The 13,993-nt window shown below is 38.6% G+C and overlaps 1 protein-coding gene across 1 annotated transcript in view; it reads left to right on the forward strand.

The window, feature by feature from the left end:
- Nucleotides 1–13,993, forward strand: part of LOC118235669 (alpha-2-macroglobulin-like) — a 29,811-nt gene that overhangs the window by 6,584 nt on the left and 9,234 nt on the right. The window contains exons 12-23 of the mRNA XM_035433266.1: nt 2,582–2,782; nt 3,034–3,097; nt 3,264–3,409; nt 4,342–4,491; nt 5,172–5,342; nt 5,864–5,966; nt 6,918–7,032; nt 8,188–8,413; nt 9,430–9,556; nt 9,812–9,933; nt 11,048–11,099; nt 11,530–11,613. Coding sequence (XP_035289157.1) covers nt 2,582–2,782; nt 3,034–3,097; nt 3,264–3,409; nt 4,342–4,491; nt 5,172–5,342; nt 5,864–5,966; nt 6,918–7,032; nt 8,188–8,413; nt 9,430–9,556; nt 9,812–9,933; nt 11,048–11,099; nt 11,530–11,613 — 1,561 coding nt within the window. The remainder of the gene's footprint in view (nt 1–2,581; nt 2,783–3,033; nt 3,098–3,263; nt 3,410–4,341; nt 4,492–5,171; nt 5,343–5,863; nt 5,967–6,917; nt 7,033–8,187; nt 8,414–9,429; nt 9,557–9,811; nt 9,934–11,047; nt 11,100–11,529; nt 11,614–13,993) is intronic.

The raw sequence follows: 13,993 nt of genomic DNA on the forward strand, positions 1-13,993 counted from the left end.
CTTGTTGTAGGTGTTTTTTGTACCGTCACCTATCAAGCAATCACTGTGGGCATAATAAGTAAGCTAATTCATGAGACACAAAATCATACATAGCAACAAGGTTGCTCTTTCTCTTAGCTTAAGCGTTCTTAAAAATTTTGTGAATAGATTTTAAGAAGCTGTTTGCTGGGAGCTTTTAGTACCCCCGAGGAGAAGTCTTAGTGTTAGGATAAAATGTTTTGTGAATACACCCCAGGAACTGAGCTTCAAAAACTAAGCCTGATCTTGGCCCGTGGCTCCAATTACATATAAATCAGCCATATAATTATGAACTCTTTTAACTTTTCAAAGTTGTTATATATTTCCTGGTGTCTGATGAGAGTATCAAATCATTTCTTTCTCTTTTATTGATGAAAGGACTGTTAAAAAAATTTTATGAACATGATACCTAAGTCAAATGTGCCCACCACACATTCAGTTAATGACCTTGTGTAACATTTTAATTGTTGAGCTAAAAACTGTATTGATGAGATTGCACCTCTTAAGGCCAGGTTATCTCTGGAAAGTAAAAAGCTCCTTGGAAAAAAAAGTATAGTTGTACAACATCAAAAGCACAAAACACGCTTGTTGTTACGTCCCCTCCTCTTTTCAATGTCCAATTTTGCAATTGATGATAATGTTGAATCACGGTTCTAGTTACTGGCTTCATTTAGGCCAACCATTCCGCAAATACGGAATGTCCCTTATGACGAGAGGTTTTTGCTTCACAACGGTCAAATAGAACTACCAACCAGTTTTTTAATAACAACGGTCCAAATAGAACTACCAACAAGAGTTTTGCTTGACAACAGTAAAATAATATGCCCAAATGGCCATGGAAGAATATTTCAATTTCAGGTGATTAAGTCGTTAAAAATCAATAAATATTAAAGTAACCATATATAGTCATTGTTGGTAACCTGTTGTGTAAGTGGAATAAACCCCTCCGGGCTGACCCGTTATTGAAAAATAATGTACTTCGGGGGTGGTTAAGCGACCTTGGTTTAGCTTTGGCCGCATCACCACCCTGTCCTACATTATTTTCCAATAACGGGACAGCCCATTGTGGTTTGTCTCTCGTCAGTCTCGTGTTTTCGCAAGTGCACAAAAAACGCTGTTATTAAACCTTTGTTGAAAAAGAGATATCTACATTCTTCAGATATCAGCAATAAACTAATTTCAAATGGCTAATTTGACAAGGCGCAGCACGGTGCAGTGGGTAGCACTGTTGCCTCACAAGCTGCAAGATGGAGGTTGGTTTGAATCCTAGCCTTTTTGTGCGTAGTTTGCTAAAATCATAAATAATCTTAGGATGTACACAGACTCAAATAAGCTTTCTATTCTTGTACTTCTTGATCTTAGTGCTGCATTTGTCACTGTTGATCACTTAATATTGTTGAATATTTTAGAAAAGTGGGTCTCAACTGGTTCACGTTCTCAACTGGTTCAGGACCTACCTACAGGACAGGAATTATTTTATTTCTATTGACATCTGTTTCTGAAAAAGTCAATATTTCATGCGGACTTCCGCAGGGTTCAATCCTAGGCCCTCTCCTATTTAACTATAACATGAATGATATATAAATGATTGAATGTCCCATAATTTTTTACAACTAAACAAAGATAAAACTGAGGTGATTATTTTTGGTAGTACAGCTAAGAAGAAGAAATTAAGGCTCATTTTGATCCTTTGTCTCTAAAGTATAAGGATCAAGCCAGAAATCTTTGTGTCATTGTGGATGCCAACCTTAATTTTAACAGCTATATCAATAGCGTCACAGGATCAACTTTTTATCACCCAAAGAAATCTGGTGCAACTTTTGTTACCAGTAGGTTGTACTACTCCAAAGGCCTCTTCTCTAGTTTCCCCCACAAAACTATAGGATGACTCCAGCTCATCCAGAATGCTGCAGCGAGAATTATGACGGGATACTAGGGAAATTTATCACTTTACATCTGTGCTAAGATCGCTGCATTGGCTTCCTGTATCCAAAAGAATTGATTTTAAGATTTTATTCCTTGTTTATACAGCATTGAATGGCCTGGCTCCACAGTATATTTCTGACCTGCTTGTGGGTTATGAACCAACCAGGTCTCTGAGGTCATCTGGCACCGCTCTTTTAGTAGTCCCTAGGGCAAAATCTAGATCAGCTGAAGCTGTTTTCTGCTATTATGTGCCCAGATGCTGGAACAGCCTTCCTGATTACTTAAGATGGTCTCCAACTCTTGCTGTTTTTAAGAGTGGGCTCAAATTATTCATTTTTTTCCATGAGCTTTCACTTGTGTGCTTTCTTTTCTATGTATGGCTTATGCATTTTCTCACTTTTTTCTTTTTATTTCATATATATGTGCAGTACATACAAGAATGTGTTTGCTTATCTATGTATACTTTATGCATTTTTTCACTTTGTTTTTTTCACTTTATTTTATATATGCATATATGCATGTTTGCATTTTGTGTAAAGCGCACTAGATTTACATGTGAATGAAATGTGATATAGAAATAAACTTGAAATTGAAACATTGAAATGTCCTCTTTTTCTTTCTGCCTCATTGAATACAGGCCCATTGTAAAGAGGGTGGACCCAGTATGTGCTCTGCAGGCCATTTTGTCTTTTTATTTTTTTCAAAGAGCATGAGCTATCTGAGCATCCAGCATGCAAAAGAACCGCTTCCTTGTGATCAGGACGGCCAGGTCCTGGCACGCTACATCATCCGAGGGGAGGAGCTTAAGGAGAAGAAGACTCTAGACTTTTTCTACTTGGTGAGTTCTTCTCTGGCTTTTTAATTTTGGTGAGGCCTAATTATGGCATTCATTTACCCTCCAAATTTACACTGCCAGATTCACATATACAGTTTTGCTTTCTGAACTTGAAGGAGTTCATCAGGCTGAAAGAGTTTAATTGGTTTAGCTTTGCAGATCTCCTCCAGATAGAAGATGTTTTGATATTGATATTACATAACTGCCCACCTCCAGTTCAGCTGACTCCAGCTTACCCCTCTCCTGTCACCCAGGTGTTGTCCAAAGGGAGCGTTGTGCAGCACGGGCATTCTAAAGTGACGCTGAATGCAGAAGAAGGTGACATACTCTTGAGAAATGATTGCTCTTCTCAGCTGCTTTATATTTCTAAGATGCTCAAAGAAGAACTTGGCCACTATGCCCCCATATCATGTTATGATGTGTAATACTGTGTCAGAGGCAAACATCTTACAGATAGAAACAGCCCATTTCATTTTTGTTCCAGTTAAGAGAGGGGAGTTGTCTTTCTCCCTGCAGCAGACTGAAGATCTGGCCCCTTATGCCCAGGTGGTGGTGTACACAGTGCTGCCTAATCGAGAGGTTGTAGCAGACAATTTCAACTTTCCCATCCAGTTGTGCTTCAAGAACAAGGTAAACTCCACCTGATTTCCAGTGAGAACCATCACACTCTTTAACAGGTCCACAGAAAGCATTCCATGGTTAGAACTCTCAGGACACCCTTGAAAAAGAGATGGAAACCTCTGTGCTACTCAGCTGGTAAAATAAAGGAGAAATAAATAAATTAATTAATTAAAATAAAAGAACATGAATATCCCAGAACAGCACACATTTTTATAAACCACACCATAAGATCAACCTTACTGTGTTTACCATTCACTATTTACTTAGACTCTAGGGAGAGAAGGGACAAGGAGGCTGTGTAATAAAGTGAACAGTGTGGGTGGGCGATGTGTGTAACCCATATGGCTGCCAAGACTAAGTGATTTATTTCCCATCTTTTCCTTTTTTGCCCTTATTTTGAATAACCAATTGTGCCTTTCACTGTCTAGTGGTATCTGAAGCATCTGGTGCCCTTAATGTAAATGCTGAAGTGTATACACTCATGCAAGGCACAAATTGCAAGCCAGTTTTATACCCTGCAGTCCAGATAGGTGTGTTTCTAACCGGTAGAGCATGTGGGCACCTGGAAACTCATGTAACCGCAAGCCAAGGGCTCTGCACAACTTAGACCTACCATACACCTGCCAGATCAAACCTGAGACTATAGGCCCCAGATTGAGCTTCTTTACAGCCTGAGCCACTCAGGAACCTACTTTCTCAACAGTGAGCAACATTTCAAAGTGTGGTAACCTATCAGCAGGTTGTTTTGCTTACCATCTTTCACCAATTTGGTTTACCTTTACTGTGAGAGGAGGAAGCAACACAGGAAATGGTACTGTGTCTCACTCAGTAAGTGCTCTCCGAAGCTACAACCGCACAACATGGCAGAAAGGCCAGCAAGGTATACTGCATGGTTTTGTGTAATGTCCCTTCTTGCTTACTCTGTTTTTATTTTGTTTCAGGTGTCCCTCCAGTTCTCCTCCTCCCAGGAGCTCCCTGGGGAAAAAGCGTTCCTGCAGGTACAGGCCAAGCCGGGGTCACTGTGCTCCCTGAGGGCCATCGACCAGAGCGTCCTCCTGATGAGACCAGACAAGGAGCTGAGTGCACAGAAGGTTAGCAGAGACCCTGAGCTGCCCGACCCAATCACAGCCATGGGTGGATACATTACAGAAAGGAATGTGTACTTTGTGATTTTAACCTTGTGTGGGAGTGTTGATTTAGCTTGTGCAACAGAGACAGAGACAGTATTTTCATATGGTCAAGGGTACTATCCTGTCCTCACTTTCTCTTTCACCTATTTTTTTTTACTTTGTAACAGTGTTTTGTAATCCCATGTGGGATGGGCTACTTGAGTTGCATGCCACATAAATAAATAAATAAATAAATAAATAAATAAATAAATAAATAAATAAATAAATAAATAAATACTCATTATCACTAATTTTTTTCCTCGTATACACTGTCTCATCTTGATACTAAAAAGTAACAGCTTACCATTTATAACATGTTTACATACATATTTAAAGCATTAACAAGCCCTCCGCGTACTTTGTAAAGATATGCTAGCAATGTTCAACCATGAGCTATGGAGAGCGTTTGCACAGAGGGCACATTTGCATCACGTGAGACGTTTTTTAATTGATTCATTTTAAAATTACTAAAAATCATTGGAAATTATTTGATATTATTTGGTCCTTTTTTGCCAAGCAGCTTGTGGCTCTCTACCGTTTTGATTATGCCCCCTCCTTCCTCACATTCCCACTTAAATATTTCTATTTCTGAACTTTTTCAGGTCTATGAGAAGTTGCCTGTCCAAAAGTTGTCTCTATATCAACATATTATCCAAGACAGTGATCCCGCTCCATGCCTTCCCCCTTGCCCGTTAGAAGCAGTTTGGTACCGTCTACTCCCACGACCATTTTATGCTCATGGCCAATATGATGAGGTCTACCACATCTTTAGGGTATGCATCTTGAATCATGCCACATATTGGCTTCCTAAGGACACTCATAGCTGAACTACAGTTTCATGGTGCTTTTGGTTTGGAATTTGAATGTATATACTACCTGCAGCTTTTTACATAGTTGATCAAATTAAGTGGTATTGTATTGCTAAAACATCACATCCATAGTTTAAAAAACAAATTGTAATCTCAAGTTCCAAGCCACAAGGTTAGTGCTGCTCTCTACTGAAGAGTTCCCATTGTACAGATTGTATGGCTCCCTTGTGTGTGCATGTTGCATTCAGAGGTAAACTGATAATTGGTTTGACTTATTGTGGCAAACGATATGTGTCTGAGGTTGTTCAAAAAATTCCCCACCTATGTAGGTGGATAATACATGAAATGTAATCTGTGTAAATCACCTTAAATAAAGGTGCTGAGTAAATAATTTAAAATGCCATCCTATTAGAGTCTGCCTAGCAGACATGATTTTTGCCTGGGTCAATGTAGTGATGAACATTTCAACTTTTCATATTTTAAAGGAAGTTGGTGTTAAGGCCCTGACAAACTCAGACATGAAAAAACCTGTTCCATGCTTTGAAATGCGGCATAACCTTTGGGGACCGATTGGTGGGGGACGTATAGGTATGGTGATCTTTTCTTTGCTTTTGCTGCTGAAGTACTGTACAACTTAAAATCAAACTGCAAATCAAATGTATTTTGATTTTTTTCTTTACCTTGAATTCACCGGGGGACAAATTGAAACACCTAGTCTCACTATTGAACAACACTGATGTTATCCACTACTGCAAATCACTCGAGAGTGTCCATGTAATGTCATAACAACAGGACGCTGCATTTCAAGGGATTACAAGAGAATAAATAAACTTCATCTGTATGTGAACCCTCAGTCACACATGAAGATGGCTGTCCTGGACCATTAAACCAGAGAGGATTGCACCCCCATCATTAGGACCTTACTGGCTCTGCCTGCGTTAGAAGCCAAAAGTTTTTCTCAAGCGCCTGAAGTGGCATTTCCTGCTGGGGCAGTTGATTGCGTCACAGCTTTGGTCAAATTCAGACTGTGTCAGTGCCAGCTTAGTGTGTGACGCATAACTGGCCACTCAATGCTCTGGTTGATCAGGAGAATTCATTTTATCATTAATTGACAACTTTGTCAATTTAACAATACCCTGGCACAGTAGCTGAAACAAATAACAGTCAGTTGCTTACATGTGTTTTGGATGCAAGTGCTTGTGTGATGGTTTCCTGAATTAGAGGAGGGTGTTGCAACAATGACATTGGGCCACGTGTAATGTCTGTGTTCAATTTTCGTTCGATTTTTTTTGTTCATTTTTGTAAGATTTTGATGCTTTTGGAGATGGTTATGGAACATATTACTGCATGGGGTATGCATGAAAAAGGGCTTTTAATCATGCTTTCTTGCTTTAGTAATTAATATAGTTTAATTTGCTGAAATTTTTTTTAGATTATTACTTTTTTTTTATTTTGCATGTGTTCCTTTCTTTATTTTATTTTTGTTCTCTGGACACTGGGCAGATTGAATTGTTAATGGAGAAAGGCTTCTGTTCCCAGCTATGAGTTTAGGACCAAATGAACTAATTCCAGATGTAGGAGCAAAACAACCACCCAAGGAGACCATTCGCACGTTGTTCCCCGAGACCTGGATCTGGGAGCTGGTACCGGTGGGGTGTGTATCACTGACCAAGGGACCCATCCTAGAGAGCATTTACCCACACAAAGGATAGATAGATACACCCTAGGATAAATATCTGACTTGGGCTATCGACTCTCCACCATTTACTCTTTATTTATTTATTTAAACTCTTCTTGTTATAGATCTGACTAACTACAGTATTACCAACAAGTGTTACAAAATAGTACCCTTTTCAATTATGAACATAAGACTGAAAATGTGATGATTTTGTATGTGTCACCTGATGCCCCACCAAAGCTATTTTTGCTTAAAATTTGGTATGCATTTGGTATGGTATGTATTTTCTCTCATAACAAATAAAACACACAATTTGCACATTTCACACACAAGATATGTTTATAAGTAGACTGATTTCATGTGAAGCCCAAAAATTGTACTATTAGATGCAATGAAGTGAAACCAGTAAAACGAAGCTCAGATTAATGACTCCAATTCTTCTTTCAATTAGAGTAGAAAAACTTGAAATGCAGTACTAGAAAAATGTCAGTGGAGATAAAAAAAGGACACTTGTGACAGTAATGGCCCAGGGAGATACTTAGTGGTGATTTTTGTTTTTGGGTGTCATACTGTAGGAGTAATTGATCCCAAAATAATCTGAACGCATTTTCTGAGACCACATCAGCCAGTCCACAGCACATAATTCTGCAAAGTTAACTGAAAGCATTGGGAGACATTCTGATTAGATTCCCTTGTGGTGTGAGATAATGTTATAATGAGAATATCCTCCGCCTAATAACTTGTTTATTGTTCTAAGCACGTTTTGTCAAAGTCAGAATGACAGACAGATAAAAGTTTGAGGCATGTCATATACAATCTCACTAGTAACATCCCCTGGTAGTTTATGTTTTGTGTCCATCACATCTAAGAATGTTATTAATGTAAATAGTATGTGCTGGGAAAACGCACTCTAAATTTCTTTTGATAGCTGATTGATAAGTATCTTAAATTTAGCGCAATTTCACTAATTTTTAAGTCATCTGGATATTTAATGCTATTTACAATATCAGCTGATCTATATGCTGTAAGCTATCATTTACTTAACAGGGTTGAAGGTAAGCGTGGTCCGTCTGTTCTGTAGTCTGCATTTCTTGATGGGCTGTGCCCCCTTCTCCTTCCCCCTTCTTACAGAGATTCAGGCAGAGTAACAGTGGAGCAGACCGTCCCAGACACTATTACCAAATGGGCAGCAAGCGGGTTCTGCACCTCTCCAGCAGGATTCGGCCTGGCCACCAGCACAAGCCTCACAGCCTTCCAGCCCTTCTTTGTGAGCCTGACACTACCGTACTCCGTCATCCGCGAAGAGGTGTTCCCACTGAAGGCCACGGTCTTCAACTACCTCTCCAAGTGCATCATGGTGAGCCACTGCTCGCTGCACAGCCATGGCTATACCACGGTCTGCTGTGGTTCCGACCAAAAATCAGTAAAGAATGTCTCTATCTAAAGAGTGAGTGGTTAAGTATTGAAAGCATATATATGTATTCCAATGTTGGTTAAATCTCAGGTGATTGCTAATGATAGGGGTAATAAACCAAATAAGTCAATTGAATATTTCTCACAGAAATTAAAGAAAAATCATGTTACTTAGAAAAGACATATATTCATTTTTACACTAATATGTTCACTAGATGTGTAAAAACTGACAAGCATAATACCTGATACACAAAGTGGATTTAAAAAAAACATTATTTCAGCAAATTCAAATGTTCCATGTGGCCATCTGTGATTTTATAAGCCTCTGTAGAGAAGGAGGCATCATTATCTTGCAGTCTTAGAGAGTTGTGTCAGCCTCCATGTATTGATATTATATTATTATATTGAATCATATCATTAATTTGATTCAGGTTCCATATCACTTCCACCTTTCTGGTCTGTGGTGCCTGAAATGGGGGGGACTATGTATAAAATGTGCTGTGTCTGCATGGGTTTCTTCGGGGTACTCCGGTTTCCCACAGTCCAAAGACATGCAGGCTTGGTTAATTGGAGATTCTGAATTGCCCCTGTCATTGAATTGTGTGTTTGCCCTATGACGGACTGGCAAACTGTCCAGGCTGTATTCCTGTCTCTCGCGCAATGCATGCTGGGATAGGTCAAGTACCCCCTGCGACCCTGACCAGAATGAGCAGGTATAGATAATGGACGGATGGATGAAGCAGTTTCAACAACAACTAAATCTAACTTGCCAATCTTAGTTTACCAAAGTCAAATGAAACAAAGCAGGTACTGATAATGGATGGATGGATCTGTCAGCAGGCCAAGAACTGCCACTGGTGAAAAAGAGAGACAGTGGGGGAAATGTGGCTTAGATGGGCTAATGAACTGTTCTCATCATCAATTCCCCTTCTTACTGTAAGTGGTTTTCCTGTTTCTCAGGTGCATGTCAGCCTGAGAGAGTCGGCACAGTTCACAGGCCAGCCGTGCGATGGCTGCCAGTACAGGCGATGTCTCTGTGGCGAGGAGAGTGAGACCTTCACCTGGGTCGTCACGGCAACCACTTTGGGTGAGTCACAGTGCCCCCTCTGCATGGCACATTATGGGCTCTACACTGGGCTTAGTGTTTACTTATGAAAATAATAATTAAAACATTCTTGGTTAAAAAATATATTATCTCTAAAGCCAATATAATATCATTGTGTGTTGGATAGGTTTGGACTATAACTGAGAAGTACCCAGATTTTTTTTTAATGATTTTTTTTCATTTTAGACCTCCTATCCTCTGGCAGCTTTTCATGAGGCTCTGTCTTTGCACTCTAAGGTCGGGTGAACATTACAGTGAGTGCAGAAGCCCTGAGCACTGAGGAGCTGTGTGGCAATGAGGTGGTCACCGTGCCTGAGAGGGGACAAATCGACACCGTTGTCCGTACACTGCTTGTGGAGGTGAGAAACCACACGGCCATATATTTATTAAAGAACTGACAACCCATGGGTTTAATGCGTTCCCAAAAGAATAACACTATCTCCACTTTCCAGTAAGTCTAAAGGTTGTGTATGGCAACCAAAAGTAAAATAAATAAAAAAATGATTGTGCTACCAAGTTAAATCAGTCAAATTAAATTGGTCACATTAATGGGGAGCCATGGGGTATCTTGTAGTAGTGGGTATAAAATATATAGAAAATGTGGTAATCATTAAAATTAGAATTATTACTAGCTATCAAGTAGCTATCAAGCTAGCTATAGAACCTTTTTAGTTGCTTCCTTGCTAGCAAGCTGTGTCCATTACTGTGTCCATTAGCTTTTCAGCAAGAGAGACCAACTCTCAAGGCAAAACTGGAAAAAATAAATGAGATTGGATTACTTAAATAAAAATAATTAATTTAGCAAACTGGTAAACTGCATCCACCAGTGTGCTAGATGACAGTAAACTAAACTAACACTAAACTAACCATCCATGTTCACATTCCTTCCTGATTCTCCCCATATTAGATCAACTAATTGTTTTTATAGAAATTCAATTGTACAATTAGTCACTGAAAGTTAAAACACAATTATTTTTATTTCAACATTTCAACTTTCACAATCATTTTCACTTCCAAATAATAGGTTTAGATGATCTGGGCTTCTTTGAGGTAAAATTATATCTCAATATGATGCCATTGAATACTTTTAACATGGAGAAAAAAACCTTAACAATGAAGCAGGTACTATCATAACCGATAGGAATGATCGAAAATAATTTGAAATGACCCATGCTGAAAAAGCCTGAATGATCTTTGTACTAAAACTTAATACAATCCACTTTTAAAGATGTATTTTGCTTTTTTAATAAGATTTTTACCTGCAAATGTTGTAAAGATTATTCAACAATATACATTTATGTGTGAAAAATATTGCGGAGTGACATGAAACGTGTATATTTACCATTTCATATTTTACCATGTTTGGAACTGTACAGCTATGTTATAGAGTACAGTATTATGTTGAGGTTTTAGACAGGGTGTGTTTATGATGTGGGCTGATTCTCTAAATGTCCTGATCTCTCTCTTTTTCAGCCTGAGGGCACAGAACAGACCATCAGTCACAACGCACTGCTGTGTCCTCAAGGTCTCCCCTTTCCTCTCTCCTACAAATAGAAAAGCATCAATGCAATAATGGAACAAATCAAGAACACATTTACATTTTTCATCTATATGAAAATTTAACATGATTATATAGTGTTTATATAAAAAAATAAGCATCAGTTAATCGTTTGGTGCATGCAATCTTAATTTATAGGAAGTGTTTTACTGTAAATTTAACTTAATGTAACTTTTTTCTTTTTTTCAAAAAAAATTTGAAGTTAATGAAAACGCTTTATATTATTATTATTATTATTATTATTATTATTTAACAATTTTACTCTTCAATGGAATCATCCCCTTAATAAGGAATATTACCAGCTGTGTGGGATTGTTTCTCAGTACAGTACAGTGATGACAGAAAAGTTGTGTGTGGTTCTTGAATCTTCCTCCCTGTTGGTTGTCTCTCTGTCCAGACGGACCTGTGGAGAAGGCCGTTTCCCTGGAGCTGCCAGAGGTTTTTGTGGATGGTTCTGCCAAGGCTTCTGTCTCAGTTCTGGGTGAGTAAATTCTCTCCTCCTTCTGGATATTTTATATGTGAAATCAAGACCAACTTAATGTCCACATTCAGCTCTGTCTGACCAGTTCACTCAGAATTATGGGAGTAAAGGATTCCAGTCCTCCTATGTGTCTAGCAGGCAGTTCTGTGATATCGATAAAACTGCTGTTGATGAGTGTGGAAGCAGGTATGTTTTCTCAAATTCCTATTATTTTACTGCAAAAGAAAGTCATGAAATGAAATCATTACTGCTAAGAGAAGCTGGAATTTGAGGTTTAGTTGCTGCATGATTATTAGTTAGATCAGCAAATGTTTTGAATATGAAATGGGGATTATTCTGATTTTCTTTTAGCTTAGAAAAGTAAGTAGACCTTGAATTGGAGAGAGAATGCTTATAGGCACCAAAGCTCTCTTTCCATGCTAGGTGATATACCTGCAGTTTAGTGGAACGCCACTTGCTTAAACAACTGTTTAAGAGCCCGTGTATGTTCAGTATACCAAGGTGCAAGTCTCTTCTCAATAACTGTTTTACTTTATAATGGAGCAGCTACATCATGGGTTTTATGTAGTGCAAATGCCAATCCCTCGGCTAGATCATTGATAGACATGGAGGAAGCTGAAACATCTTAATCAAAGTACTCCAAAATGGTTTTAATAAAGTTTGTAGCTGTGGTAGTAGTAATAGTGTGACCTAAGTACATCTTAGGTTCAGATGTTATGGGGTGAGCCAAGTGTATGTGGGTGGATTACAACATCAGGAGACTATGACCTTAACAGATATTGTGCTGCACAGTTGAGTATTTCCTTAATATTTGAATTTAAAGCTGATTATATTTGCTCATGACTGACACCCATCCATGTGAAATAGAATGTTTCATCATACTTGAAGTGTAATTCCTTATTCACCATGTATGCAAAAGTATAAAATAATGCACCTCCACAGAATAATTTATTGTAACATTTGGTTTTGGTAATCATGTGACATCATGGCCATAACATTTTCATTACAAAATTGGTTTATGATAAGGGACTAATGATAAGTGGCTAATTTGGTTTGTGGGTATGGGCACCATGCTCTGGTGCATAGATGAGCCCCACAGTCTTGGACTGTGGCCGGTAGACTTGGCGGGGGGGCAAAGCACTACAGCTGATTACATTGCCCAGTGTCAGGGTCTGGGCCCTGGTCTGGAATCAAGCAGCGACCGCTGCGGTAAGCGCTCTTGGCTGTAACTACAAGACCAGGCTAGAGCTAGATGAACCCAGCTGTAGAGATGGCACAAAAATAGAAAATCTAAAAGGTTTTACTTGGCATAAAAGTAGTAATGAAAAAGGAAACTAAAAAAAAAACCAACAAAGGTTCAGAAACTGCATAAATAAATCCCAATACAAAGCCAAGGCAACTTGAGAAATAAGCAGCAAGCAACACAATGGCTTGAACTCATGCCAAGGCTGAGCAGGCTGAACGCAATATAAGCACCTTATAAGCACAGGTTATTCAAGCACACGAACAATTAGCAAGCCAAGATAAGAATGATCATTCCTGGTAGCCTGCAATCTCATTAAACTCTGGTGGGGATGACTTCCCCTGGTGGACAGCAGGATAAAAAAACCTGACATAGGTGGGTTCAGTCGCTCCGCACTCATCTGGTGACCCTGAAAAAAATAGGTTTCGATAATCAGTAAATTAATTCCACTAAACAATCAAAGTCTAAGGATCATAACAACAGAAGATTTAGTAGTTTAGTATGTAACATATAAGTTGTAATTTTGATTCCCAGGTTGGACTTTATTGTTGTGCTTTTGAGCAAGGTACTTAACCTGATTTGCTTAACCTAACCTGCTTAGACAGTGCAAAAACGTGGTAACAGTAAAGTGAAATTTGTTACATTTGCAATATACTTAAGTCATCTGGATTTGAGATCAAAAGATGAATATGAGACAAAATTACAGACAAGCGGCTTTTATTTCATGGTATTTACATACATGTTTTATCATTTTATAGAAACAGTTGTTTTTATGTAGAGTCCCCCCCCCCCATTTAAGTTGTTTCTGTAAAATCATGAAACACATATTCTTGTAAATACCATGAAAAAAAAATCACTCTGCTGTTACTGTTATTACTGTTATACTAACTGCATTATCCTGCTCTATAATAGTAAAAGGTGTTGGTGGTGAATCACACTCAAGTAGAAAACCCTTTTGTCTGTAATCATTGTAGATTAGATGAAAATATGCCTTGGCTTTATTTAATAATATCGGGTGCCGCATGCCATTTTCGAAAAGTCTCCCTTTCATTGACTTTGAATGGCCAAATTGAGTTTGAAATCATTGTCAGTTTGTTGACTATTCTGTTGGGTATGTGACAAGCAAACCAAAGCTAA

Source organism: Anguilla anguilla, chromosome 9 (assembly GCF_013347855.1).
Source record: "Anguilla anguilla isolate fAngAng1 chromosome 9, fAngAng1.pri, whole genome shotgun sequence".
NCBI classification, from domain to species: domain Eukaryota; kingdom Metazoa; phylum Chordata; class Actinopteri; order Anguilliformes; family Anguillidae; genus Anguilla; species Anguilla anguilla.